Source organism: Notothenia rossii (assembly GCF_949606895.1).
Source record: "Notothenia rossii genome assembly, chromosome: 4".
NCBI lineage: Eukaryota > Metazoa > Chordata > Actinopteri > Perciformes > Nototheniidae > Notothenia > Notothenia rossii.
Genome location: NC_136902.1, coordinates 1,874,368 through 1,901,261, shown reverse-complemented (window position 1 = coordinate 1,901,261; position 26,894 = coordinate 1,874,368). Strand labels below are relative to the sequence as shown.

Below are 26,894 nucleotides of genomic sequence, written 5' to 3'. Positions count from 1 at the left end.
TCGTGTGGTTCGGGGCCATCGGGTGGCGCTCTGTAGGCATCGTATTGCTTCGGCTGTCGCCTGGCTGTTCGGGGCCATCTTCGGGCTTTAGGCTCCCACATTGATGTGCTGATAGAGATCATGTCTCTGCTGTGTTCTGATCTGCTGCTCACTCTTCTCTTCTCATTACTTCAACCCTTAAAGTCTAAACCGTGTTCAAATATGATCATTACTGATGTCTTGAAGAGAAAAAGAAAGGCACGTTAAACTGATGATGTCTACTGTTTGTCCAGTCTGTGTTTTCATCATCCTGGAGTCAGTTGAGTGTTGATGCTTTTAAGCTGCGACTCAATTTAGTAATTCATTTCAATCAAAGTAATAATTGTTTAACCTTCATTTGAATGAGTTGTTATGCATATCCAAAATGGAAAACATCAAAACATGTTACCGTTGTGTTTTTTGTTTTACACATTCTCTTTTTAAATGTTTAGAGTTTCATCCAAATGAAATGAGAAAAGAAGACAATACATGGATTACATGTTTACAGATGAGCGAGCTGTCGCAGCTCAAATAAAACAGTTCAGTCAAAAGATTTTAAATACTTTACTAAAGTACACATCACTTCTCAAGTACTTGTTTTTTACTTTTTACTTCATAACATGCACTGGACAACCTTAGTTAGTAGCTACTTAACAAATACACATTTTTATAAAGAAAGTGAAGAGAATATGAAATATGATGTTTAGTTAGAAATGAAACACAGCAGTTCATTGAAGTGCTGCTGACACAAGATGTTCATTGACAGAAAGTAAACTAATAGCTACTAAAGGAATAATAACACAGTGTGCAAATACACTATCACCAGAAACATTCCTGCAATATTATGAAGAAGTCAAAAAGCTAAAAGCTGCGATGGTTATGATATTAGACGTCATATCATTCGATTATTGTGAGCGATGCATACGTGTCATTTTGCTGTTGGAGTTCGGCAGGTGGAGCTCATTATCACATGTGTTTGAGTGAAATGCAAGCAATGGATATTCTCATTATGGATTCATCTGCAGAAACCATTTCTCCATTCTTTGAATGATTGTTTGATTTGTAAATGGTGATAATATGGAGAAATGCTGTCACTATTACTCAGAGCCCAAAATGTCACTTCTTTTGTGCAGACCCAGTGCCATTATAGTTTAAAATAGAACTTCTGTTCTTAATCATTCAACACATTCAACAAGCTGCATTTGAATGTTTGCATGGCTGTATATATTATTTGTATTTATATCAGAGCTTTATTAAAAAGCACCCTGCTCCACGTTCTGCATCCTGTACTGAGATATAGAAACAGGCTGAGACTCAGCTGAGCTGCTTTCAGGTTCTCAGTGAGTTAGGGTCTTCTGGTTTCTCTCACAGATACTTCTGTGAGGGTCTTCACAGGATGCATCAAACCAACACTTCAGCTCTTTCGCTCCACCTCTCTCCCCCATCCTCACACAATCCTCTCCCATAGTACCGATCCCTTTATAGTCGTCTGGCTCTCCGTTGGACCAAAAAGGCAATCTGAGGTTTGAGGAAGAGAAAGATGTGATTTAATCAAACTGATGACTTTGATATTGGAGATAAAAAAACATGTGTTTACAACAATCTAACCCGCTGTCCAGTGGGGTTTGATCGTCCAGTGCTGAACCGTCTGTCCACAGCCATGCTCCCTCGCTCTCTGAGTCCGTCAGTCCGATCCAGAACTTGTCCTCCTCTCCAGTCATTTGAACTCTCACTTTCTGATCCAGGAATGTCTGGACAGCAAAAAGAAATGTGTTGAATAACTCCTCTGAGCGAACTCATGCAGAAACAAAGTGGTGGATGGTGACCCTGCAGCAGTGTGTTCTACCTGCTCCTCTCTGCTCTCGATCTTAACCAGATCTCCTCCTGTACGTCTGCATTCAGCTCTGCTCCGTGTCCAGGTTGCTTTAATGATGGAGAAATAATAGCATTTCCCTCCATGACGCTCCCAGCCGTCTGGGCATCTTTGACATGAGCCCCCTTTAAAGAGATCAGAGCAAAGTCTTTAGTCAGACGACACACATCTGTTTGATGTGTGTGACGCTCTGTCCCTTCCTCATCAGAAGAGCAAACATGTGAGAAAGTCAATCACTGACTGTTTACTTCAGGCCTCGTTGACTCCGGTCTCACTGCAGAGAATCTCTCTGTTGTGGAAAAAGATACAAAAGATTTCACCTTCATCAGAGGTGTCTCTTAGTTGAGAACCTGAACAGAGATCTAAACTCTTCCATGGTTCACTCAGTCGAGACACAAAGATGAATGTTCAACAGAACAATATGAGTGTTCCAACATTTGAAAGAGATCTGGACGAAGTTTACCTGTGAGGTTTTGTATCTCAGTGTCACGCTCATCTATCATCTTTTGGAGACGTTCTGTGGTTTGGATGTTTTGATGAGCTGATTGTTCAAACAGAGAAAGGAAGTATGGTTTGTAGAACAGTAGAACTCATTCCAGTTTAGAGTGAGGATTATCCTAAGGACAGATCAAGGTGATCATTGAAATGCAGAGAAGAAGAGAGAAACTCACAGTGTAGGCCGAGAGTGATGAGATAAGCTGCCAGGAGAACGCTGAGAACAAACACAGCCGCTCTCTCTGAGGTGACTCGACATCGTCCATCTGAACATATAAAACACTCTGTGCTCAGAAAGAGAGGAACTTGGAATGTGTTTTCAAGAAAGTGAGCGTCATTGTTCTGAAGATGTTCTCGAAACATTGATTTATTTTAATGAGGAAAACGCATTTGAACTTGTAATAATCTCCTCAATGGCCTTTAAAGCAGAAGTAACCCCTCACTTGAGTTTGGATCTGTTTGTATGAGGGGGAATAGACTTAGATGTACCAACATTTAAAACACTTTAGATACAATAATTGTATAACAAGTTTAAATATTGAAATGTGTCAGTATCTTATCAAATAACTCACTCACCATCGAAGTTACCCCCTCCACCCAGATCCACAACCTGTGTGTCATCTTTGAACACACCCTCTCCTTCTTCCCATGCCAACCACATCACCCAAAGTGTTTCTCCCCTCAAGAACATTGCCCGCCTCCGACCCTCCCTCTCTGTTAGTGCTGCTGAAACCCTCATCCCCCCCCCCCCCCCCCCATCCAGGCTCTACTACTGCAACAGCATCCTATGCAGTTTACCAAACAACATTATTAATATCACCCCCCCTATCTCTCTGACCTCGTCCACCGTCACATCCCCACCCGTTGCCTCAGGTCTGCAAATACCCCAAAGACCACAAGGACTGCTCCAGACCTGGGTGACAGGGCCTTCTCTGCTGCAGCATCCCTCTGGAACGCCCTCCGTATACACATCAGACCATCACCCACCCTGTCATCCTTCAAACAAGCCCTCAAAACCCACCTCTTCAAACGGGCTTTTCCCTTGAAGCTTTTTTTTCGTCCCCTTGTGTTCTGTAGCTTCTGCATGTAGACGGTCTGCAGAGCCACAAACCCTCAAAGTGCACCCTGTAGGGAGTAACACTCTAACTCAGAGAAGACCTGTCTGTGCTGCCCCTGAACGCCTCCATGGACATTTCTCTTTTTCCATTGTTTACTTCGCGGGCCTATTGGCGTCACTAAGTCCAAATGGACCAATTGGCACACAGCTATAGAACAATAGGCACACCACCCTCTGCCAGGGCGTACTCTGGAGCAGCTCAGGAGTCCGCCCCGCGAGGCTCCCGGAGGGGACAGTGTGAGGTGGGTTTCCCGCTGTGCTTCCCTGGATGCTGGATATAGACCAAGTGCCGTGCCAGCAGACACCGCGGAGCTCAGGCTGGGCTCCGCGGTGTCTGCTGCACATCGTTTATAAATGTGCTATATAAATGAAACTTGATTTGATTTCATTTGATTTAAACCGCACTGTGAATGAATCAAAGTCAATATATAAGTGGTCATGAACACATCTGTCTGATGGACAGATGTGTTCATGACCACTTATATATTTACTTTGATTCATTCACAGTGCGGTATAATGAGACAATAACAGGCTACAGAAACCTCTATGGTGATGTCCTCCTCCTCTTCCTCCTCTTCCTCCTGGGACTCAGCTGTGCTTCAGTCACATGAATGCATGTAATCAGATAACTCCCCACTAGATGGCGGTAGCTCACTCTTCTGTATTACATATAATAAGTGTGTGTGTATATGTCCGCATCTGTAGCCTGTTATTGTCTCATTATACCGCACTGTCAATGCATCAAAAGTAAATATATAAGTGGTCATGAACACATCTGTCCATCAGAGGGCTGCTGTGCCTCCTGTCATCATTAATGGACGTCTCTTTAAAATGACCGCTCAGAGGAGAGGAGTTCTCATTTCTCTAACCGCCTGCTGCTTCCACTCCTCTCTCCTCGGCTCCCCTCCTCGACTCCTCCGCTCGCATCTCCTGTGGGCGGGACTAAGTCTCGAGGATAGGAGTCGAGGAGGGGAGTTGAGGATAGGAGTCGAGGAGGGGAGTCGAGGAGGGGAGTTAGAGAAATGAGAAACCTCTAATGAGACAATCAGACACAGGAGGGCAAAACACAGGAAGGAAGAGCAGACACGGGGAGAACAGAATTTCAAAATAAAAGCATGACTAACACACAAAACTAAAATCATGACAGTTTGAATACTTTTCTTTTTTTCTCCTGCATGGTCTGGACTTAAGGGACTTTTGGAGGCACTGTTTCATTAAAACCACATTGCACACGTTCACACCCTGAGGACAGTTTGTCTGTTCTCACGTTGTTCTTCCAGTTGTGTTTCATATTGACGATGTCTCACTGTAACTACACTTTATTTAGATTTGATTATTTAGGGAGTTTCTGCACAGACAGCCAAATATGATCACTCACGTCTGAGTGAAATGATTTGAAAGTTCACTCAGCCAGTGAAGATAACTGAACACAGCACACAGACAAATACAAATGGGGAACATGAAGACCAACAGATTACTAACACCCATATATTTCCATTCGTCATGGTGAGTTCCTTATTTCTTTCTAAACCTTGTCTTTTCCTCATCAACACATTGTCAATGATAAACCCTGCCTACAAAGTCCTCTCTTTAATACATTTGAAATGTTACCATGTGTGATTTAAATCTTTAAGATCAAATCAAACATGAATCCCCAGGGAGATGTTCAGGTTTTATAGCAGCAACAACATGAAACAGAGTATATGTTAAAGTTGGTGTGTATCATTGACTGAAAGAGTTGCCCTTTTAATGATCTTTAAAACTTTCATATTACTACATATTTATAGTTCAAACATTAAAAGTGGTTTGTGACTGAACCATGAGGATGACATATTTTAAAGGGAGAATTCACATTTTAAACAGAATTATAAGTTTAAGCTCATAATATTTCTCCACTGTAAAACATTATGTTGTTGACATTAGAATATCTCTAAAGAATAAAGGTGCCATTTTGACCTTTGTGGTTTTTTTACATTTTATATTACATGTTGTGTCCAGGACCGAGCCCTCGCCTAAGCTCTATCCAGTTCACATTTTTATTTGTATTTCATTGAATTGTTGTGAGAGAAAAAAGGATTATCACTCACACTGCCAAGGGATTGGAATTGTTCATTGTAAACTGTCAAAAAGCAAGAAACTTCAGCTACAAACAAGTAAAGAAGTTAATGGAAAGACTGAAAGAGCTTACGAACTCAAAAGACAATGCAAAGGAAATACAGTTACAATGAGTTAACTTTATGAGGTTATGTGATGAATTAAAGGAAATTCACAAATCATTAACCGACCTTCAACTGCCTGAAGAAGAAATGGGAAAGCAAAAGCAGTGGCTGCAGGAAAAGATGCATGTATATGATGGATTTATACAAGATGCAAATGTGTGGTTATCTGAGAGTGGACAGTCAATCACACACTCTATTGTGGGAAGTGCCAGCATCGAACAAAGTGTCAGCTCAGAGGACATCGGACCTGATGACAGCGTTTCAAAGGCATCACACCCTCAGTCAAAACACAAAACTGATTCATCACATGCATCATCCACCTCTTCTGCTCGAATGAAAGCCCATGCAGACAGGGCGGCTTTAATCGAGAGGGCTGCAGCACTGGATATTCAACATGAGCTTGATGAACAAGGGGAGCAGTTAAACCAACAAGGGGAAAAATTGAAACAACAGTTGAAACAACAAGAACAACAGTTGAGACAACAAGAACAACAGTTGAGACAACAAGAACAACAGGTGAAACGAAAGAAGGAACAATTGGATTTACAAACTAAACTGTCAGAGGCCAATGCCAGGCTAAACGTGCTCAGCATGGGTTTCAAGACACACCTCTAGAGCATCAGATGGGATGAGCTCTTACTTCAGAAAACCTACAGCAAGATTTAATCTACATGCAACTGAATACTTACCTCATCAAGCCCAAACCTCTATTCCCAGACCAAGTATAGAGACACATGTGCAGGGACATGTTGACATCACACCACCTGTAATCAACAATGGTAATCAAGGTGACATCTATAACTTAATCCAGAGGCAAAATGACATCACTGCTATGCTGGCTCAACAGCATCTCACTTCTACTTTACCTCCAAGAGACATTCCTGTTTATGACGGTGACCCATTGCAGTTTGAAGCCTTCATCCGTGCATTTGAAAGAGGAGTAGAGCGGAAAACTGATGATGAAAGTGACTGCCTGCATTACCTAGAGCAATACACTAGAGGACAACCAAAGGACCTAGTGCGCAGCTGCCAACATCTGCCTCCAGCTCAAGGTTATCAAAGGACAAACATCTGCTTAAAGAACACTTTGGTAATGAACACAAGATCGCCACTGCATGCATGAACAAAGCATTTACCTGGACAATGATCAAAGCCAGAGATGTGAAAGCACTGCAAGCCTTCTCTTTGTTCCTAAGAGGTTGTTGCAATGCAATGGAACATCTCACCTATATGGATGAAATGAATGTTGTTTCAAACATGAAACACATACTTCAGAAACTACCCTACAAACTCAGAGACAAGTGGAGGAATAGAGCATGTCAGCTGCAGGGAGAGCGTGGGCATCGAGATACATTTCCTGACCTTGTCGACTTCATAGAGAGGAAAGTGAAGATACTCAGATCCTCTGTTTGGAAGCATCTAAGATGATAAACCATCTACCACTGTCAGAAGCTCTACCTTCTCAAGGGAAAAATCAAGCCTAAGAGGAAGTAGTTTTGCAACAACTGTTACGCGTCCAAGAACACCAGTGCTAGAAGACGCTACGACAAATGGAAGGAAGATACCTGCATCAAGCACCAACTCCCTACATTTGTGTTTGTTCTGCAGTAGAAGTGATCACTCATTGGAGCAGTGTCCACACGTCCTGAAGAAAACACACAGAGAAAGGCTGGACTTCTTGAGGGAAAGTCTGTTTTGGATGCCTAAAAATAGGACACATGAGCAAACACTGCCACAGTCGTTTGACATGTTATGTGTGCAACCACAGTCATCCTGAAATACTCCACATTGAACAGAAAGGCAAAAGAGAGGAAGCAGAACACACAGAACAGAATGGGAAGCCAATGGAAAGTAATAGTGTCATCTCACCTCACACATGTGGGCACATTGGGGCCGGTGATGAAAACTCCATCTTCTCCATTGTACCAGTACAAGTAAAGAGCCACAAGGGGGACAAAGGGTTACAAACTTATGCATTTCTGGACCAGGGAAGTTCATCTACCTTTTGCACAGCAAGTCTAATGAGGAGGCTAAACCTTACAGGACAAAGGACTAACATTCTCCAAAAGACAATGAATCAGGAACACATTTTGTTTAATCATCATATCTCAGGTTTGGAAATATCGAGTCTGGACGAAGACAATTTCCTTCAACTATCCGATGTCTTCACACATAAGACCATGCCTGTTTCCAAGCACAATATTCCTCTAGAGGAAGATCTGGAAAAATGGCCTTACTTAAAGGACATCAAAATTCATGAAATTGCTTCTGGCATTGACCTACTCATTGGGACACATTCTCCTAAGGTATTGGAACCTCGGGAGCTGATCAATAGCCAAGGAGAAGGGCCATACGCTGTGAAGACCCTACTGGGGTGGGTCTTCTATGGTCCCCTAAAAGGAAGCAACGACACTAGAGATGCTAATGGCCACCCTGCTGCTGCTGTCAATCGGATATCCATTACACACCTAGAGGAGCTATTGGTCAAACAATACAATCATGATTTCAATGAAAATACAAGCAAGGAAACAGAGGAAATGTCCAGAGAAGACAAACAATTCCTGAACATTATGAATCACTCTGCAACAATGTCAGATGGACACTACTGCCTAGACTTACCATTTAGACAAGAACATCCCAGCATGCCAAATAACCGATGCATCGCTGAACAGCGTATCCAAAGCCTGAAACGCAAGAGACTCAGCTGTGTTTCAGACTTTGATCAATGATGTACTTCGAGACATGCTTAACATCTTTGTTTTCGTGTACCTGGATGACATCCTCATCTTCTCCCCTGACAAAAAGACCCACAGAGATCATGTACGCCGTGTCCTACAGCGTCGCCTGGACTACCACCTCTTTGTCAAGGCCGAGAAGTGTGAGTTTGATGTTTCCACTGTTTCATCTTTGGGCTTTCTTGTGTCAGTGGGCAATGTTTTTGATGGATCCGGCTAAGGTTAATGATGTCTCTGAATGGCCTGTCCCTGCAAACCGCATGCAAGTGTAGCGGTTTTTAGTGTTCGCCAACTTCTATAGGCGATACATAAGAAACTTTAGCACTGTTGCTGCTCCATTGCATGCACTAACCTCCCCAAACACAAGGTTTCAGTGGACCTGTCAGTCGGACAAAGCCTTCCCGAGGCTCAAGAAGGCCTTCACCACGGCCCCTATACTGATCTCCCCGGACCCACGTCTGCAGTTTGTGGTGGAGGTGGACGCTTCAGACGTGGGGGTTGGTGCTGTGCTCTCCCAGCGCTCCAGAGAGGACAACAAGATTCACCCATGTGCTTTCCTCTCCCGGAAGCTTTCTCCTGCTGAGAGGAATTACAATGTGGGGAATCGAGAGCTGTTGGCTGTTAAGGTGGCACTGGAGGAGTGGCGTCACTGGTTAGAGGGAGCTGAAGTGCCATTTCTTGTGTGGACCGATCACAAGAACCTGGAGTACCTGCGCACAGCGAAGAGACTCAACCCTCGTCAAGCCAGATGGGCTCTTTTTTTTTAATCGGTTCAACTTTTCACTGTCTTATCGTCCTGGTTCTAAACACTAAGCCTGATGCTCTCTCCCATCTCTTTGATACGGGCTCTGACCATTCTCCCCCCACTACTATCCTGCCTCCCTCATGTATGGTGGGTGCTGTTACCTGGGCTATTGAGGAGAGGGTCAGAGAAGCAAATGTTGGTAACCCAGGGCCGAATGGTTGCCCTCAGAACAGGTTGTTTGTGCCCTCTCCTCTTCGCTCTCAGGTCATCCACTGGGCTCATGCGTCCCCTCTCTCCTGCCATCCGGGGATCAAACGGACCATGTTTGTGTTCAAGCAACGCTTCTGGTGGCCCAAGATGGAGAGTGAAGTGGGGGAGTATGTTGCTGCATGCCCGGTGTGTGCTCGGAACAAAGTTTGTCGTCGGCCATCTCCTGGTCTCCGACGTCCCCTTCCTGTACCTACTCGCCCTTGGTCGGATGTCTCTCTGGACTATGTAACGGGTCTTCCCCTGTCCCAAGGTAACACAACCATTTTGACCATTGTCGACAGATTCTCAAAGTTGGTGCACTTTGTTCCTCTGCCCAAGTTACCCTCTGCCAAGGAAACAGCGGAGGTTGTCCTGTCCAATGTTTTCCGGTTACATGGCTTCCCTAAAGATGTTGTGTCGGATCGGGGTCCCCAGTTTGTCTCCAAGTTTTGGAAGGAGTTCTGTGCTCTCCTGGGTGCCACCGTTAGCCTCTCCTCCGGCCTTCACCCTCAGTCCAGCGGACAGACCGAGCGGCTCAAGCAGGAGTTAGAGACCGGTCTGCGGTGTCTCGTCTCTCAGAACCCCACTACTTGGAGTAAGAATCTTATCTGGGTTGAGTAAGCGCACAACACATAGCCTTGCTCTTCTACTGGTCTTTCCCCATTTCAGTGTGCTTATGGCTACCAACCGCCCCTGTTTCTGTCCCTGGAGGGAGAGGTCAGGGTTCCTTCTGCCTTGGCACTGATTCAGAGGTGGCGTCGCATCTGGACTGGGGCTAGACAAGTGCTGCTTAGGACGTCTTCTCGGTACAAGAGGGCAGCAGACCGCAGACGGATCCCTGCTCCCACCTATCGTGTCGGCCAGAGAGTATGGCTTTCCACTCTTCGAGTCGAGTCCCGTAAATTGGCTCCTCGTTTTGTTGGTCCCTTCCCTGTCTCAAAGATTATTAATCCTGTTGCTGTGAGACTCAAGCTTCCCAGGTCCATGAGGTCGCACCCAACTTTCCATGTGTCTCGGATCAAGCCGGTCAAAGAGAGCCCTCTGGTCCCTGCCTCCAGACCCCCACCGCCCCCCCGGTTCATCGATGGAGGGCCAGTTCATTCTGTCAAGCGGCTCGCCGGCGGGCTCGTGGCCGCCAGTATCTGGTGGATTGGGAGGGCTGTGGTCCTGAGGAGAGGGAATGGGTATCTTCAAAGAACATTGTCGACCCAGAACTCATCCTGGATTTCCACAGACATCATCCAGACGAGCCTGGACCGTCCGGTGCCGGTCGTTGAGGGGGGGGTACTGTCACATCCTGGCCCTGGCTGATCGCCTCACTCCCTCACCTGTGTATTTTCGCTCCCTGTTAATCACCTGCCTGGCCTCAATGAGCCTCAGCTGTCCCTAATCATTACTCCTCACCTGTGTATTTAGTCTGTGCTGTTTCCTTGCTCAGTGCCAGTTCGTCTTGTCTGTATAGCAGAAAGTGCTCCATGTTTCTCTCCTGATGTAAGCTATTGTTCTAGCTGCTTAGCATTTGTACCAACCTAGTTGGTTGTTTTTTTGTTGCTTCTTTAGTAGTTTTTCGCCAACATAGTTGGTTGTTTTTCGTTGCTTCCAGTCAGTACATTTTTTCTATCATTGCCTGTTTTATTTTTACCTTTTGGATTAAACGCTTGACTAAAGATCTTTTTGCCTGGTTGTGCTCTTGAGTCCTATTTTTTGCTCGTGCCCTTAATTGTGTCTGATAGTCATATGTCTATCTCCATAGAGGCTGAATCATCATGTTAATCACAGAGCTATCATATAGCTATTGGCGTCTGATTAGACTCACCTTTACACCAAACAAGAGGATTCTCACATTGCGTTAAGATAAGATAACATAACATAAGGTAAGATAAGAAGTACTTTATTGATCCCAATTTGGGAAACGTTTGCATTGCAGCAGCATAAAAAGACAAGGCATTGTACATTAGAAAAATTAAAAGACTAGAAAGAAACAACCCATTATGTAAACATCTGAAACAGAAATAAAGGCAGACTTCTTCTTTTCTCTGTAACTCTAACTAGTACTGTCTGTTGCTGGTATCTCTGACTAGATGTCGCACAATGTGTCTCCCAGCAGAGTTAAACCAAAGTGCTGCTGCTTCCCATCATGCACCAGGGCTTTGCATTGCATCATGGTATATTGAGGCGACTGCTGGGGAGAAAAGACGCTGGTGTTTCTGTTTTCAAAGAGTGACTTCTCCTGATAGGTGTCGTCTAGCAAAACAACACTAAACTGACCCAGGAACGTGAGCTGCTCCTGTCTCTAATGGGGGAAGAGAATTACACCAAATCTGAAGCTTTCTGATCATTATCAATATGGAACAAAGATATAAATAAACCATCAAACTGAGACAAAGACACGAGTCCGACTCAAAATACAGACTTTCTCTCAAAGTTCAGATTTTTTTTCTCAAAATTCTGACTTTCTCTACAAATCTCAAAATTCTGACTTTTTTTCTTTTAAATGGATTTTTTGACTTCTAAAAATTCTGAATTTTTTCAAAATATTCTGACTTTTTCTCAAAATCTCAAAATTGTGTATCCATGTATTTCTGATCCTCTCAAGAATGGAAGAAGTCATCAAACTGAGACAAAGACACGAGTCCGACTCAAAACACACACTTTATTAATTAGATCAGCTGCTTACATTGAAAGCACATGAGTGTTAATGATGAGGCAATCATCATGTGATTGGTCTGTTAATAAACCCATCTAACCCAGATCAGAGGTTTACATTCACCCCAGAAGCAGCCGTGTTCATTCAAACATCATCGAGTTGTTGAGGGAAGATTAGTTTCTAAATGCAAATCAGGAACATTGAATCTGACCCTTCTTAAAAAGTAATGAGCATGTTTGCATGAGAGTAAAAAGCGAGCATTGAAATAAAAGCTGCACTCTGTGCCGCTCAGACTCTGCTGTGGAGGGCCACGTTATATTTTAAATATTCACAGGAAGCCGGTCATTGAGCTCAAATGCATGCACGCTGTGGTTTGCACTTTCTGTTCACGTTTGCACTTTAGACGTTATGTTAGTTTGTAGACATCATATATTATATTCTGCAGAAGTGATTGAACTCGTCACTATGACCTGTTCTCAACGAGCCTCAGTAACCCTTTACTGCTGCCATTCAAACTGAAGTGATGTCACGTGTTCACAAACTACAGATGGTGGGAAGACTTTGGGAGAAATGGAGGTTTTCCTGCAGTTTCAGAATAAAAGCCTCCGTGTGGAAATAAATCAGAATGGACTTCCTGTTGGTATTCAACCTCTTTCTGAGTTTCATCTTTGCAAAGACTGACTTTTATTTGAGAGTTTTCTTAAAATCTTACAATTCTGGTTTCTTTTTGAGAAACTTTTATTTTCTGAAATCTCAACATTTAGATTTATTTAAAAAGAAAATTAACAAACTGAATTTTTTTAGATAATCTAAGAATTCAGACTTTTTCTGAAAGTCTCAGAAATCTTAGTTTTTCCCTTTTATTATCAGCCCCTCTCTTTTCGGGGGGGGGGGGGGGGGGTCACTCCTGCAGAGAACACAGAGACACTGAGGAACCAGGTAACCAGAACTCAAACCCAGCATAGAGAGGTTCAGTGAATGTGGTTCTGATGGTGTGGAGGTGGATCAGTGTGTCAGAGGAGACTCTGTAGAAGGAGAGAGAGCCAGCAGGATGATCCAGATACACTGCTACTCTACCAGAGGAGGAGGAGGGGGAGGAGGAGGAGGAGGGGGAGGGGGAGGAGGAGGAGGAGGAGGGGGAGGAGGAGGAGGAGGAGGAGGAGGAGGAGGGGGAGGGGGAGGGGATGTGTGTTGTTCTCTTATTGTGACAGACAGAGTAACTCCCATCAGAGCACTCCAGTCTCCAGGACTGATCATTCCATCCAAACACACAGTCCTCACTGTCTCCTCTCCTCTTGATTCCTCTGTAAGTCACTGATATAGAAACCCCTCCTCTCCTCTCGACCTCCCAGTAACAGCGACCAGTCAGAGCTTCTCTGCACATCAGCTGAGACCAGAAGTCAAACCTCTCTGGGTGATCAGGATATTCCTCCTCCTCCATCACACGTGTCACCTTCCTGTTGTCCTCAGACAGTTGGAGGAATCTGTTCACTGTGTTTGAGTCCAGTGTGAGTCCACAGGAATCTGATGAGAGACACAGCAGGTATTAAAGGTTATTAAAGTACCTGTGATGTCCCAGTGTGAAGATGTTCATGATTAAAAACACACTTACACTTCCTGAGACCTGGCCTCAAGAACCGGACTGCAGCAGGCTCCAGGCTGAGAGCAGAGGGGGGGTCAGTTAGTCTTTAAAGGATCTGATATGTCCACCTCAGTCTGCCTCCAGAAACATCTACAAACACTGAGGTGTCTCTTTCATGATGTCTATGATCTCCTCTCCAGGTGTTGATCAGGTGGGGGCATGCTTCACCGTGCGCTTCATATTTATCTTTTCTCTTGATTTCTGATTCCTGAATCTGTTTGAACATGTTTGAGTTTTGTTACATTTATATAAAAAACGCTTTCTGTGTGGATCTCTCTGGATTTGAGGGGCCCCAGACTCTCTCACCCCCCCCGGTTCTTGTTCTTGTTGCTGTTACGTATTTCTGGCTCAATATGTTTTTAGAAAGATGGTGATTCCACCGTGGAAACCATGGATGTAATGAAACGGGCAACATGTCCTCCACGATGTTTGCTGCGCCTGTTCATCTCTGCTTTTTCTGTCCTCCCGTTATTCAGAAAGTTGAAGAGCTTAACGTAACGCAGGCAACGAGATCATTTAGTGCTTAGCATCAATAAAGTACTATCTCCTCTTATCAAATGGAATTACTGCTGAACCAACAGTAACGCGTTACAGACAAATGTAATCTGATTACTGTAACACGTTACTCCCAACACTGAAACTAATACATCATTATTTTCATTCCAGGGGAGGTTCTTCTGATTGGCCGTTTGCTAGGACTCAGAATAAAACATCTGGAAATGAATCAGTTATTTATTCATGATGTCACTTCCTGTGCTAAATCTGTGTGAACATTGAAACCCCCCCCCACTCTGTTTCTGTTGGTGGTTCCACGATGAACATTGACCCACTGAGGGGGGGTCTCCTCTCAGTTGTGGAACATGTGTGTTTGATGCTAACAGCTGACGGCAGACAGTGTGAAGAGTCAGGGTCTATCAGCTCTGGGTGTTTCAGGTCATAGGAGCCAGTTTCTACCTCCTCTATCAGACTGAGAGCCTCTCCATACCTGAGCGTGTCCAGTCCAGCAGACAGCAGCCTCCCCCCTGAGGCTCCTGGGTGATTGTAGCTCAGGTCCAGCTCTCTCAGATGGGAGGGGTTTAAAGCTGAGGCCAGAGCATCACAGCCTTCCTCTGTGATCAGACAGCCTGACAGCCTGCAGACACACAAACAAGCCGTCAGATCATCTGAGGGTCCAGGACTGGAAGGGGCGGGGCTTATTACTGCATCACCTCTGGGTCATCTCTACACCTACAACTCCAGTCACTGCTTCACAGTTCAACTGGACAGACATGGTAAGGGTCTTACTGATATGAACAGATCATAAAACAAAGGAATAGAGAATAATGTGAAGAAAGACTAGAGAGAAACATGTGCTTTTCTTATATTGTACTTCTTAAATGTATATATAAACATATATATATATATACTGTATATATATAAACAGAAGTATTGATGTGTTCATAAGCCCAATTTACAAATAAATTCAGTCAATTCAAGTTGAAAGCATTTAGTGAGTTGGTAAAAAAAAGCCCAATAACTGATTTGCTTTACAAACCCTTCCTGTTTCTCCTTATTATAATCAATCTGAGGGTTCTGTGTTAACGGATGAGCCGCCAACAAAGTGAAGTAAACCCTCTGGAGAGCTGGATAGAGACTGTGTTTTTCATAAAGCATATTCAAGTATCAAGATTCATTTACCTACATTTGATTGATCTATGAGGCAATATACCTCACCTCTAGTGAGGGGCCCAGCCCTTTGTTTTGTTTCTGTGTGTCACAAGGGGGGATGTTTTTGAACTTGAAAGAAGTTTGTGCCAAGAACCATTTAGTGAATTGTGACTGATATATTGTGTTGTGTTTCTCTTGAATGATGTTATTGATGATGGTATTCCCACACCACACAGCAGGGCTGATTGTTGGCTGAGTCAAACTGTTCTGGTCTCTGACCTGAGAGTCTTCAGTTCACAGTGTGGACTCTCCAGTCCAGCAGACAGCAGCTTCACTCCTGAATCCTGCAGGTCGTTGTTACTCAGGTCCAGATCTCTCAGACTAGAGGACTGGGAGCTGAGGACTGAGGACAGAGCTGCACAGCTTCTCTCTGACAGGTTACAGCCACTCAGCCTGAAGAGACGATGAGGACAACAGTTATTCAGAAGACAGCAGTGTGTTAATAACTGATTCACTAAATCAAATTATCTCTGTACTCACAGAGCTTTGTTGGAGGCTTTGACCACTGGCAGCAGCCTCAGAAGAGCCTCCTCTGAAGCAGAGTATCTCTTCAGGTCAAACACGTCCAGATCTTCTCCTGATGACAGTAAGATGAAGCCCAGAGCTGACCACTGAGCAGGAGACAGATTATCTGTGGAGAGACTTCCTGAACTCAGGGATTGTTGGATCTGCTCCACTAGAGAACCATCATTCAGTTCATTCAGACAGTGGAACAGGTTGATGCTTCTCTCTGCAGACAGATCCTCATCTATCTTCTTCTTGATGTACTGGACTGTTTCCTGATTGGTCTCTGAGCCACTTCCTGTTTGTGTCAGCAGGCCTCGTAGGAGTTTCTGATTGGTCTGCAGAGAAAGACCCAGGAAGAAGCGCAGGAACAAGTCCAGGTGTCCGTTTGGACTCTGTAAGGCCTGGTCCACAGCACTCTTGTAGAGATCTGTTAGTTTAGGTTTGACTTCAGACTCCTGGGAGGTTGTTGGTTCTTCTGCCAGCAGGTTGACTCCAGAGGTGATGAAGGTCAGATGGACATGAAGAGCAGCCAGAAACTCCTGAACGCTCAGATGGACGAAGCAGAACACCTGGTCCTGGTACAGTCCTCTCTCCTCTCTAAAGACCTGTGTGAACACTCCTGAGTACACTGAGGCTGCTCTGATATCGATGCCACACTCTGTCAGGTCGGACTCATAGAAGATCAGGTTGCCTTTCTGCAGCTGCTCAAAAGCCAGTTTCCCCAGAGCCTCCATCATCTTCCTGCTCTCTGGACTCCAGTGTGGATCTGTCTCAGCTCGTCCATCATACTTGATGTTCTTCACTTTGGACTGAACCACCAGGAAGTGGATGTACATCTCAGTCAGGGTCTTGGGCAGCTCTCCTCCCTCTCTGGTTTCCAACACCTCCTCCAGAACTGAAGCAGAGATCCAGCAGAAGACTGGGATGTGGCACATGATGTGGAGGCTTCGTGAGGTCTTGATGTGGGAGATGATGGTGCCGGCCTGCTTCTGATCTCTGAACCTCTTCCTGAAGTACTCCTCCTTCTGTGGGTCAGTGAACCCTCTGACCTCTGTCACCATGTCCACACACTCAGGAGGGATCTGATTGGCTGCTGCAGGTCGTGTGGTTATCCAGAGGCGAGCAGAGGGAAGCAGCTTCCCCCTGATGAGGTTTGTCAGCAGCACATCCACTGAGGTGGACTCTGTGACATCAGTCAGGATGTCAGTGTTGAGGAAGTCCAGAGGAAGTCGACTCTCATCCAGACCGTCAAAGATGAACACAACCGGGAACTGATCAAACCTGCAGATTCCTGCGTCTCTGGTTTCAGAGAAGAAGTGATGAACAAGTTCCACCAAGCTGTACTTGTTCTCTCTCACCACATTCAGCTCTCTGAAGGTGAATGGAAATATGAACTGGATGTCCTGGTTGGCTTTGCCTTCAGCCCAGTCCAGAGTGAACTTCTGTGTTAAGACTGTTTTCCCAATGCCAGCCACGCCCTTTGTCATCACTGCTCTGATTGGTGCATCTCTTCCAGGTGAGGCTTTAAAGAAGTCTTCTTGTCTGATGGTTGTTTCTGGTCTGTCTGGTTTCCTGGATGCTGTTTCAATCTGTCTGACCTCATGTTCAGCATTGACCTCTGCAGACCCCCCCTCTGTGATGTAGAGCTCTGTGTAGATCTGGTTCAGAAGGGTTGGGTTTCCTGCTTTAGCAATGCCCTCAAACACACACTGGAACCTCTCCTTCAGGGTGGACTTAAGTTTACGCTGACAGACTCCAGCACGAGTTCCTGAAAGAACACACAACAAAGATCATGAGGTCACACTGTAACTCTGGTTCTCTGAATGAAGTATGGATATATGTTGGTCTCTTGAGACATCAGCAGAGGAGACATTTATCCAGAGTGTTAACTCTCTATAGAAACCCTCTTACTGCTCTGCAGACGGTCAGCCAGCTCCTCCTGCTTCATGCTCCTCAGGAAGTTCAGTGAGATGTTCAGGAATGCCTCTCTGCTCCTCCTCTGCTCTTCATCCTCAGCCTCACTCTGATCCTCTAAGTATTCTGGGTAATCTGAACTCAGAGCCTTCTGGATCTTCTTCAGCTCGCTCTTCACAAAGGTGACGATGTGGTCCTCCAGCAGCTGGAACATCACATGAAGGACACAAACTATAAACCATGGATCCAAACATCAGATCCGGACAGACTGACTCTCTGAAAGTGCAGCATGGAGATGACTGTGAACAGAAGAGAGCTCAAGTATCTGTAGTACATGTACTCACCGTGAATATGGAGTCCAGCTGTGTCTGATGCTGCTGGGCAGACTGACCACCGGGAACCTCCGAGCTCTCCTGGTCCCCTCTGTGGAGGAACCATGAAGCATTAGCTCACATGATGTCTGTCCACACAGAGACACACTCAGGGTAAAGGAGGACAGGGAAACAGGCTGGTGGTCCTGTGCGTCAGCGGGAACTTTGCACTACAGGAATATTTATTTCCAGCTACTGTTGAAGAGGATTCTGTCCATCCTTTATTCTGGTCTTCCTGAAACTTGGCTGTGTGGATAGAGACTGGACTCTGCAGCTGGCTAACAGCTGTTCATCAGGAAGAGGACAGACCAATCTGAAGGCTGAACCTCGACCAACAACCAATCACATGAATCTCCCGCCCCGGACACAAAAGCACACGGTTTTGTTTTCACAGTCACGCGTGCACCCCCCCTTCCTTCTCTCTTTTGTTCTCAGCCTTTCTCTGTGCTCCTTTACTTTCTTCTTCGTCCTACACACACACACACACACACACACACACACACACACACACACACACACACACACACACACACACACACACACACACACACACACACACACACACACACACACACACACACACACACACACACACACACACACACACACACACACACACACACACACACACACACACACACACACACACACACACACACACACACACACACACACACACCCACACACACACACACACACACACACACACACACCCACACAGACAGACAGACAGACAGACAGACAGACAGACAGACAGACAGACAGACAGACAGACAGACAGACAGACAGACAGACAGACAGACAGACAGACAGACAGACAGACAGACAGACAGACAGACAGACAGACAGACAGACAGACAGACAGACAGACAGACAGACAGACAGACAGACAGACAGACACACAGACAGACAGACAGACAGACAGACAGACAGACAGACAGACAGACAGACAGACAGACAGACAGACAGACAGTACCAGTATTCAGAGGCCAGTTAACATAACAACATAACAATGATCATTGTGTGCACTCACACACAAACTCTCAGTAAACAAAATCGAAAAGGTTTTTTATCTCACTTTAAAAGTGCTCCGTTATTTTTTTTAAAAACTGTGTCTGCTTTTCTGCCTGACTTTTCAAGGTGTTTATCTTCTGCTTGCGAAGTTCCGTACCTTTTGGGAAGGTGAAATGGCGCTGAAGATTTGAAGCCTTGAAATGGGTCTGGCAAAATGGCTTGCATTTGCGTTCGATAAAAAAACATGAACTCTCCCACTCGACTAAAAACGTCCTATGTTCGTCTTCATATTTTCGCTTAGCATTTCTTCCCTGCCATTTTAGGATCAAACTCAGTTCATGGTCAGATTGTGTTTAATCAACGATAGGTTTTCCCCCCCTCAAAGGTGATTGGTTCACTGCATCGCAGGTATTATTGTGATTGGCTCTTGGGCCACATCAAAATTAGACGCGCTGTCATCCTCTCATACTGACACCTGACACCACACACACACACGTAGGGAGAGCCGGGACGAAAGTACGTCAGAATGATCAGCATTCAATCCTTAACAGACCTACTAAGTATCAGGTTTAACTGTCAGGAGCAAATTTCTTAGATATGTTGCTAATTTGGTTGCGGAGCCTATCTGCCATATCATCAATGTAAGTATTGAAAAGTGTATTTGCCCACAGGCATGGAAAATAGCAAAAATTATTCCACTTGCAAAAAATCCAGCTGGATCATTTTCTGGAACAAATAGTCGCCCGATAAGTTTATTACCAGCGTTAGGAAAGATAATGGAGAGAATAATGTTTAATCAAATACAGAAATACTTTGAAGGTAACAATCTTAATACTGCTTATCAACATGCCTACAGACCGGGCCATTCCACATGCACTGCTTTAACACAAATGACCGATGACTGGAAGGTGGAGGTAGATAATAGGAAGTTAGTGGGAACGGTACTACTTGATTTTAGTTCTGCCTTTGATGTCATCGATCATCCATTGTTGTTGAACAAGCTAGAGCAATATGGTTTTCATCTGAATGCACTGAGGTGGATAGAAAGTTATTTGACCAATCAATGTCAAACTGTTTTTTTCAATGGAAGTCTGTCAACTATTAAGAAAGTCAGTTGTGGAGTTCCTCAGGGGAGTTGTTTGGGACCACTTTTATTTTCTATTTTCACAAATGATCTACCATTGGTCTTACAGGAATCCAAAATTGTTATGTATGCAGATGACTCGACAATATATGGAGCAGGTTCATCTACAAGGGAGCTGAGTCACTGTATAAATAAGGATCTACAAATGATTTCAGAGTGGGTAATAAATAATAAGTTGGTACTTAATGCAGGAAAAACTAAATCTTTAATAATTGGGTCAAATCATCAGTTAAAATGTGAACCTAAATTGCAGTTACATTTAAACCATATTGACATTAAACAAGTCAAGGAAACTAAGTTGTTAGGGATAACTCTAGATCAAACACTGTCTTGGTCTAAACAAATTGATAATGTTGTGTGTAAAATGGGAAGGGGTGTGTCACTCGTTAAAAGAATTGTAAAACATTTGCCAATAGATGTCAGGAGACAAGTCTTGGAGGCTTTGGTGCTATCACAGCTTGATTACTGTTTTGTTGTTTGGTCTAGTGCTTCAGAAAACGATTTAAATAAACTACAAGTAGCACAGAATAAGGCAGCACGATGTGTTCTGCAGTGCTCCTACAGAACCAGAGTGACTGAAATGCTGGAGACACTGAAATGGATGAGTGTTAGACAGAGGTCCATTTATTCTCTGTTAAATTTTGTAAAGAATATTACAGTGACACACTTACCACATATATTGTCACAAAAGTTCATAGCACAGTACTCTACACATAACTATCAAACCAGACATGCAATAGAAAAAAGGTTCATTTTACCCAAATCAAGATCAAATATTAGACAGAAAACAGTACTATACAGAGCAATGGTCAGCTGGAATTCGTTACCGGTCCATATCATTCAAGATAACTCAAACATACATTTCAAACATTTGCTAAAACAATATCTGAGAACTACAAATTAAATTTGAACTGTACTTGTGGGTCAATTAGTAATTAGTAATTAGTATTATCATGTAAATTATATTGTTGGTAAAATTTTGTTTAGGTTTTGACTTGATGATGGTTGAAATGTGATGACTATTTTTTTTCTGTTTTGTTTTTGCTTTCACTTCCTTACCATGCACTTTTCATGAAATGATGAGTTGTTCCGTTCTGGTTTGTATTATGTATGTTTTGTGTGGGTGAGGACCCCAGGAAGAATAGCCAATGCTCATGCTAGTGCTAATGGGGATCCTAATAAAAACTAAACTAAACTGTCAGGAGTCCGTGTCTCTCCCCCACACTCACACATACAATTCCATATGAACTGAAGAGCTGCATGAAACTGGGCAAAGAGCCGCGGGTTGGCCACCCCTGGGCTAGAGCTTGTACTGGCAGATGATTCGATTGGCTGACGCTTCCGCCGAAGCTTCAAAAGTTGAACATTGCTCAACTTTTCTAGCGAGCATCGCAATGCAGTTCGGCGAAGCGTGCCATCACCCCATTCAAAATTAATGGGCAGAAGCGTTCAGCTACTCGTTACTATGAGTTACAGCTTACTTCTGATCAGCAGATGGAGGTCCTCCTTTAAAGTTTATGAAGTCGTGCTTCGACCGGTCGCTCTTGAGGGACAGACAGCTGGGAGAGTCTGGTCTCTGCTGCTGGACCCTGAAACAGAAACAGATGCATCAAGAGAAGAAGAAGGAGCTCTTCATCGTCCCACAGAGGGGAAATGTACATTCTGCATTTGATCCATCCTAGTGTTAGGAGCAGTGGGCTGCCATATGTACGGGCCCAGGGAGCAGTGTAGGGAACGCTGCCTTGCTCAGGGACACCTGGGTAGCACTTGGTCTTCTGGGGTCTTGAGCCGGTGACTCTCTGGTTCCCAAGCCAAGTCCCTACGGACTTTGCTACCACCGCCCATACATTGAACCGCTGGAGAAAAACTGATGAAAATGTGTTAAATCTAAAGTCACTCTTTTCAATGTAATGGTATAAATAGCTCTGTGTTTCCCAACAGATGAACCTTCCAGACTCTCTGAGTCTCCTCTATCAGCCGGTGGACTGCTCTCTATGTGAAGGACTCTGGAAGATGTTCAGAGTAAATCCTAAAGACGTGAAGTTTATCTCCAAAGTGCCTCGCGTCTCTTCAGCTGCTCTACAGCCAGCAGTGTGAAGCTAACGTAAACACATCTCTTTAGTGGAGAACGTCACTGAGTTCATGTCCAGGATGCTAACTGCAGTTCACTTAACCTGTTAACCCCTGAGCCTGCTTTCAGGTCTCAGGCTCGAAAATGACATTCCCAGAACAAATGACCATATCTTCCCTAAAAGGAGTAAATTAATCATCTTTTTTCTCAAAGTAATGATAAACCTGTGAGTTGGATGTAGAAGAGTCAGAATCAATATAGATGATTTTATTTTAAAGTAAATTCAGATTGAACATAGTAAAAACATGTAAAGTATTGTGTCCGTCCAAAAATAAACCATTACTTACAGTGAAAACCACCCTTGAATGATGGGATATAGACTAAAAGCTTTAGGAATCCAAACTATAACATATAATAAGTACCCTGTATCAAGATTGATGCAAAACAAGTGACATTTGACCTTTTTAGAGAGGTTTAGAAAAAAAAACACGTCTGGGGTCATTTGGGTGCATTTTCCATATCTCTGGCCCCCCTCGGTTGATTTTGATGATTGACACCTCTTTTTAACCGTTAGAGCCAATAGAATCGAGAGGGAAGTTCCTAAAATCCATCCAAACATTACCATTGGTGAATAGAGTGATGCGCAGCCAGAATGCCCAAAACCGGAAGCTGTCATACTATGGCTATCGTAGCAGCTATATATGAAATCTCCGTTATTGACATACATATGAAGATGGATTATCCGTAATCATTTCAAAGTGACACAGACACATTGGATTAACCATTGGATTAACCTTCAGCAGCGTTTTTATCGTTTTAATGCCATTGAACACAACTATTGATCAGAAACAGCAAAAGGTAAGACATATTTCCGATTTTGCTCCGTAAAGCTACGTTGTGTGTTGTCTGGGTTCGCTTCCCATGCCGCGAGTTTTGATCGCTCAGTGATGATACTTATACCCCTAGAATCTGTGGAATCTCAGCTTGCTAGCTAATGTCTTGATTGTGCAGATCCGATAAGTATACGTTTTTCTACCGTGAGTTCTGTGCTAAGTGCGTTAGCATTCTTTCGCTCAGGGTTCATTTAGACGCTTCTTGTGAGACTTGTGTTTTGTTACGGTAAAAATGGTTCGTATCGTTAGTTAGCTGAGTTTCTTCCCGTTAAGTGGGTATGACACATTAATAGGTTGTTAAATGTTAAGAAGCCCTGAGACACAGTTTCGTGAAAAAAACGTTAACAGGTTAACGCCCATCGAAGTCGCTAATAACCAGGATTTCATGAAGGTTACACGGAAAAGCTTAACACAGACACCAACTAACTCAAATGGCTTTTAGGCTGCATCTCACTATTCTTAACCTCAATCCTTGCGTCCTTCACTTGCGTATTTTCCTTGCGTCTTACCCCTTGATTCCACTGAGTCCAATCAGTGAGCGATACACAGGGCCTGTTAGTTAGTGGCCATCTACACTGGGCGCATGCGCATGCTGCGACCGGCAGGGAAACGTTTGGTGTCCTCCATTTTGTTTGTTTTGTGTTTGTTTTAAAGGTTTTTAATGCGCCACCGACCTATTCGATAAAGCGTCTGTATGATTGAATGCTCCCTGCGCCGCTAGTCAAAATGGACATTCTTTATTCTGTGATTCTGTGGATCGTATTCCTTCAATGTTTAGCATGTGATGTCAATGGGGCTGTCATCCGGGAGAGGACACAGTACACCAGAGATGTGCTGCTGCAACTGAACATGGCAAGTCTGGCTCGAGTGATAGATACCACGTTACAGTTACCGGACATTATTCGGAGGAATCCAAATGAAACCTGTGGTGCAACGGGGCACCAGAGGAGGAAGCGGGGTAAACGAGGCAGCGTAAGATTACGCATGAGAAGGCAGTGGCTCCCTCGGATTCCTCTGCCCTCGATGATCCTGGGGAACGTTCAATCGCTGAGGAACAAGGTTGAAGAGCTTCAGGGTAATGTTCGGTTTCAGAAGAATTTCAGGGACTGCTGTGTTTTGGCCTTCACTGAGACATGGCTCACAGACTGTAACCAGGACAACGATCTGTTTATTGACGGTTTTGGATCGAAAGGCGGAAGTGACAGGAAAAACTCAAGGGGGCGGAGTATGTTTGTACGTAAACAAACAGTACTGTAGCTCTGTGACTGTCAGAGAACTCATTTGCACCCCAGATGTTGAACTTTTATCTGTTTGATTGCGTCCCTTCTACCTGCCCCGTGAGTTTCCCCAAGTTTCTATAACAATAGTGTACATCCATCCCAGGGCAAATGCCACCTCTGCCTCCAGCACTATCTTTGATTTGGTGCAATAACTGCAGTCAATTTCACCTGACGCACCAAACTTTATACTTGGGGATTTTAACCATGTGACCCTTAAAAAGACACTCACTAACTTTTATCAATATGTCTCCTGTCCAACCAGGCGGGATAAAACATTAGACCTGTGTTATGGGTCAGTAAGGAAGCCTATAAGTCAGTCCCATTACCCCCACTGGGCTCTGCTGATCATAACTGTGTGCATTTACTGCCCATATACAAAACAGTTTTGAAGCGAGAGAAAACATTGACAAAGGACATAAATGTCTGGACAGAAGAATCTGTAGCCTGTTTGCAGGAATGTTATGACTGCACTGATTGGGATATGTTCAAAGAGTCTTGTGGTGCCGACTTGGATGAACTTGTTGATGTAACATGCTCATATACAGCCTTTTGTAAAGACATGATTATTCCGTGTAAGCAAGTTAAAATATACCCTAATAACAAACCATGGGTGACCAAGGCGGTTAAGTCCAGCATTCAGAAAAAGAAACAAGCTTTTAAACAGGGAAGTGCCTCTGATCTGCATGATGCTGATAGGGAACTTAAAATAGAAATTCTGAAAGCTAAACAGAATTTTAAATCTGAACTACAAAACAAAATGGCTGCAAACAACCTTGGCTCAGTCTGGAGTAGCATGAAAACCATAACAGGCCTCCGGGAAACAAAGAATAGCTGCCATGTGACTCTGGATGGCTTTAATTCAGATGTTGAGTTTGCAAATGCCCTAAATCACTTTTTTTTCTAGATTTGACAAATTTGATTTCAGTAATAATATATCTGAACTGAAGCTTAAACTTGAAGACAATAAGCATTTTAACATAGATCAGAGGGAAGTGGAAAAGGCCTTCCGTTTAGTAAAATAAGAGTCATGGACCTGACAACATCTGGGGTCGTTGACTTAAACTTTGTGCAAAAGAACTTAGCCCTGTGTTCCACTACATTTTGAATATGTCTTTACAGACACAGCATGTGCCAAAGGTTTGGAAGGATGCTGTGGTAGTCCCTGTTCCCAAATCCAGAGGCCCCAAAACTCTTAATGATTTTAGACCAGTTGCACTTACATCAATTCTAATGAAGACATTGGAGAAACTAGTCAGAGCAGAAATCTTAAGGAAGACTGAGCATGCACTCGATCCCATGCAGTTTGCTTACAGGCCTCACAGAGGAGTGGAGGACGCCACGGTCACCTTATCTGACTTACTTTTTAAACACTTGGAGGGAAATGGATCTCATGCTAGACTTTTATTTGTTGATTTTTCCTCTGCTTTTAACACAATTCAAGCTCATATTCTAATTGGCAGACTTTTAGAACAATTTGAAATAAGGAAGAATCTTATGGGCTGGATTCTTGATTCTTTTAACCAATAGGACACAAAGAGTGAGGGTGAATGGGACCTTATCTGATCAAGTCAGCTCCTCCACTGGCTCCCCACAAGGATGTGTGCTTTCACCACTATTATTTATACTTTACACTAATATGTGTCAAAGCAGGTGGGAAAATAGGACTATTTTAAAGTATGCAGATGACTCTGTAATTGTTAGTAGGCTCCAGGACAATGAGACCAGCCATGGCCCTGTCATGGACGACTTTGTCAGGTGGTGTGAGGAGTCCTATCTCCAACTGAACATAAGCAAAACCAAGGAGATGATCATTGATTTGAGAAGACATCCCCACATACATGAAGTCTTAACAATCCAGAATCAGAAAGTAGAATTTGTGCAATCATACAAATATCTCGGGACAATTATTGACTCAAAATGGAGCTCTGATCCAAACTGTGAAGCTGTGTGCAAAAGGGGGCACCAGCGTTTGTACTGTCTTTGGAAATTGTCCTATTTTAACATTGACAAAACCATGAAGATTATGTTTTATCGTGCTTTGATCCAGTCAATTCTGTCTTTCTCACTAATGTCATGGTAACCTGACTTTAAAGAGCAGAAACTCTCTGAGTCAGATCGTAAAGTGGTCCAGCAGACTGATTGGTGAGCCACAGCTAAACCTGGAGACCCTGTACCTCAGGCAGTGACAGCGGTTATCCAGCTCCATATTAGACGGTGACTCCCACCCTCTGCACTCAGAATTCAAGCTTCTTC

The 26,894-nt window shown here is 44.0% G+C and overlaps 2 protein-coding genes across 3 annotated transcripts in view; both read right to left on the bottom strand.

The window, feature by feature from the left end:
- LOC307035612 (NLR family CARD domain-containing protein 3-like) overlaps nucleotides 1-26,894 on the bottom strand; it is a 110,259-nt gene that overhangs the window by 43,444 nt on the left and 39,921 nt on the right. Inside the window, exons 2-6 of the mRNA XM_079675175.1 lie at nucleotides 21,879-21,986; nucleotides 18,213-18,291; nucleotides 17,866-18,073; nucleotides 15,928-17,722; nucleotides 15,667-15,840 (exon numbers count right to left, since the gene is read on the bottom strand). Of these exons, the coding sequence (XP_079531301.1) occupies nucleotides 15,667-15,840; nucleotides 15,928-17,722; nucleotides 17,866-18,073; nucleotides 18,213-18,291; nucleotides 21,879-21,986 (2,364 nt within the window). The remainder of the gene's footprint in view (nucleotides 1-15,666; nucleotides 15,841-15,927; nucleotides 17,723-17,865; nucleotides 18,074-18,212; nucleotides 18,292-21,878; nucleotides 21,987-26,894) is intronic.
- On the bottom strand, nucleotides 568-7,818 carry LOC307035662 (galactose-specific lectin nattectin-like). 2 transcript variants are annotated; one of them, XM_079675282.1, is made up of 7 exons: nucleotides 7,592-7,818; nucleotides 2,563-2,652; nucleotides 2,355-2,432; nucleotides 2,133-2,180; nucleotides 1,865-2,016; nucleotides 1,627-1,769; nucleotides 568-1,536 (listed from the first exon to the last, which is right to left on the bottom strand). In XM_079675282.1, exons 3-7 carry the CDS (start codon nucleotides 2,392-2,394, stop codon nucleotides 1,356-1,358), a joined length of 564 nt encoding a protein of 187 aa, XP_079531408.1. In that variant the 5' UTR covers nucleotides 2,395-2,432; nucleotides 2,563-2,652; nucleotides 7,592-7,818; the 3' UTR covers nucleotides 568-1,355. The 2 variants fall into 2 exon arrangements, with proteins under 2 accessions (XP_079531408.1, XP_079531407.1); XM_079675281.1 differs by lacking the exon at nucleotides 7,592-7,818 and having other exon boundaries at nucleotides 2,563-3,064.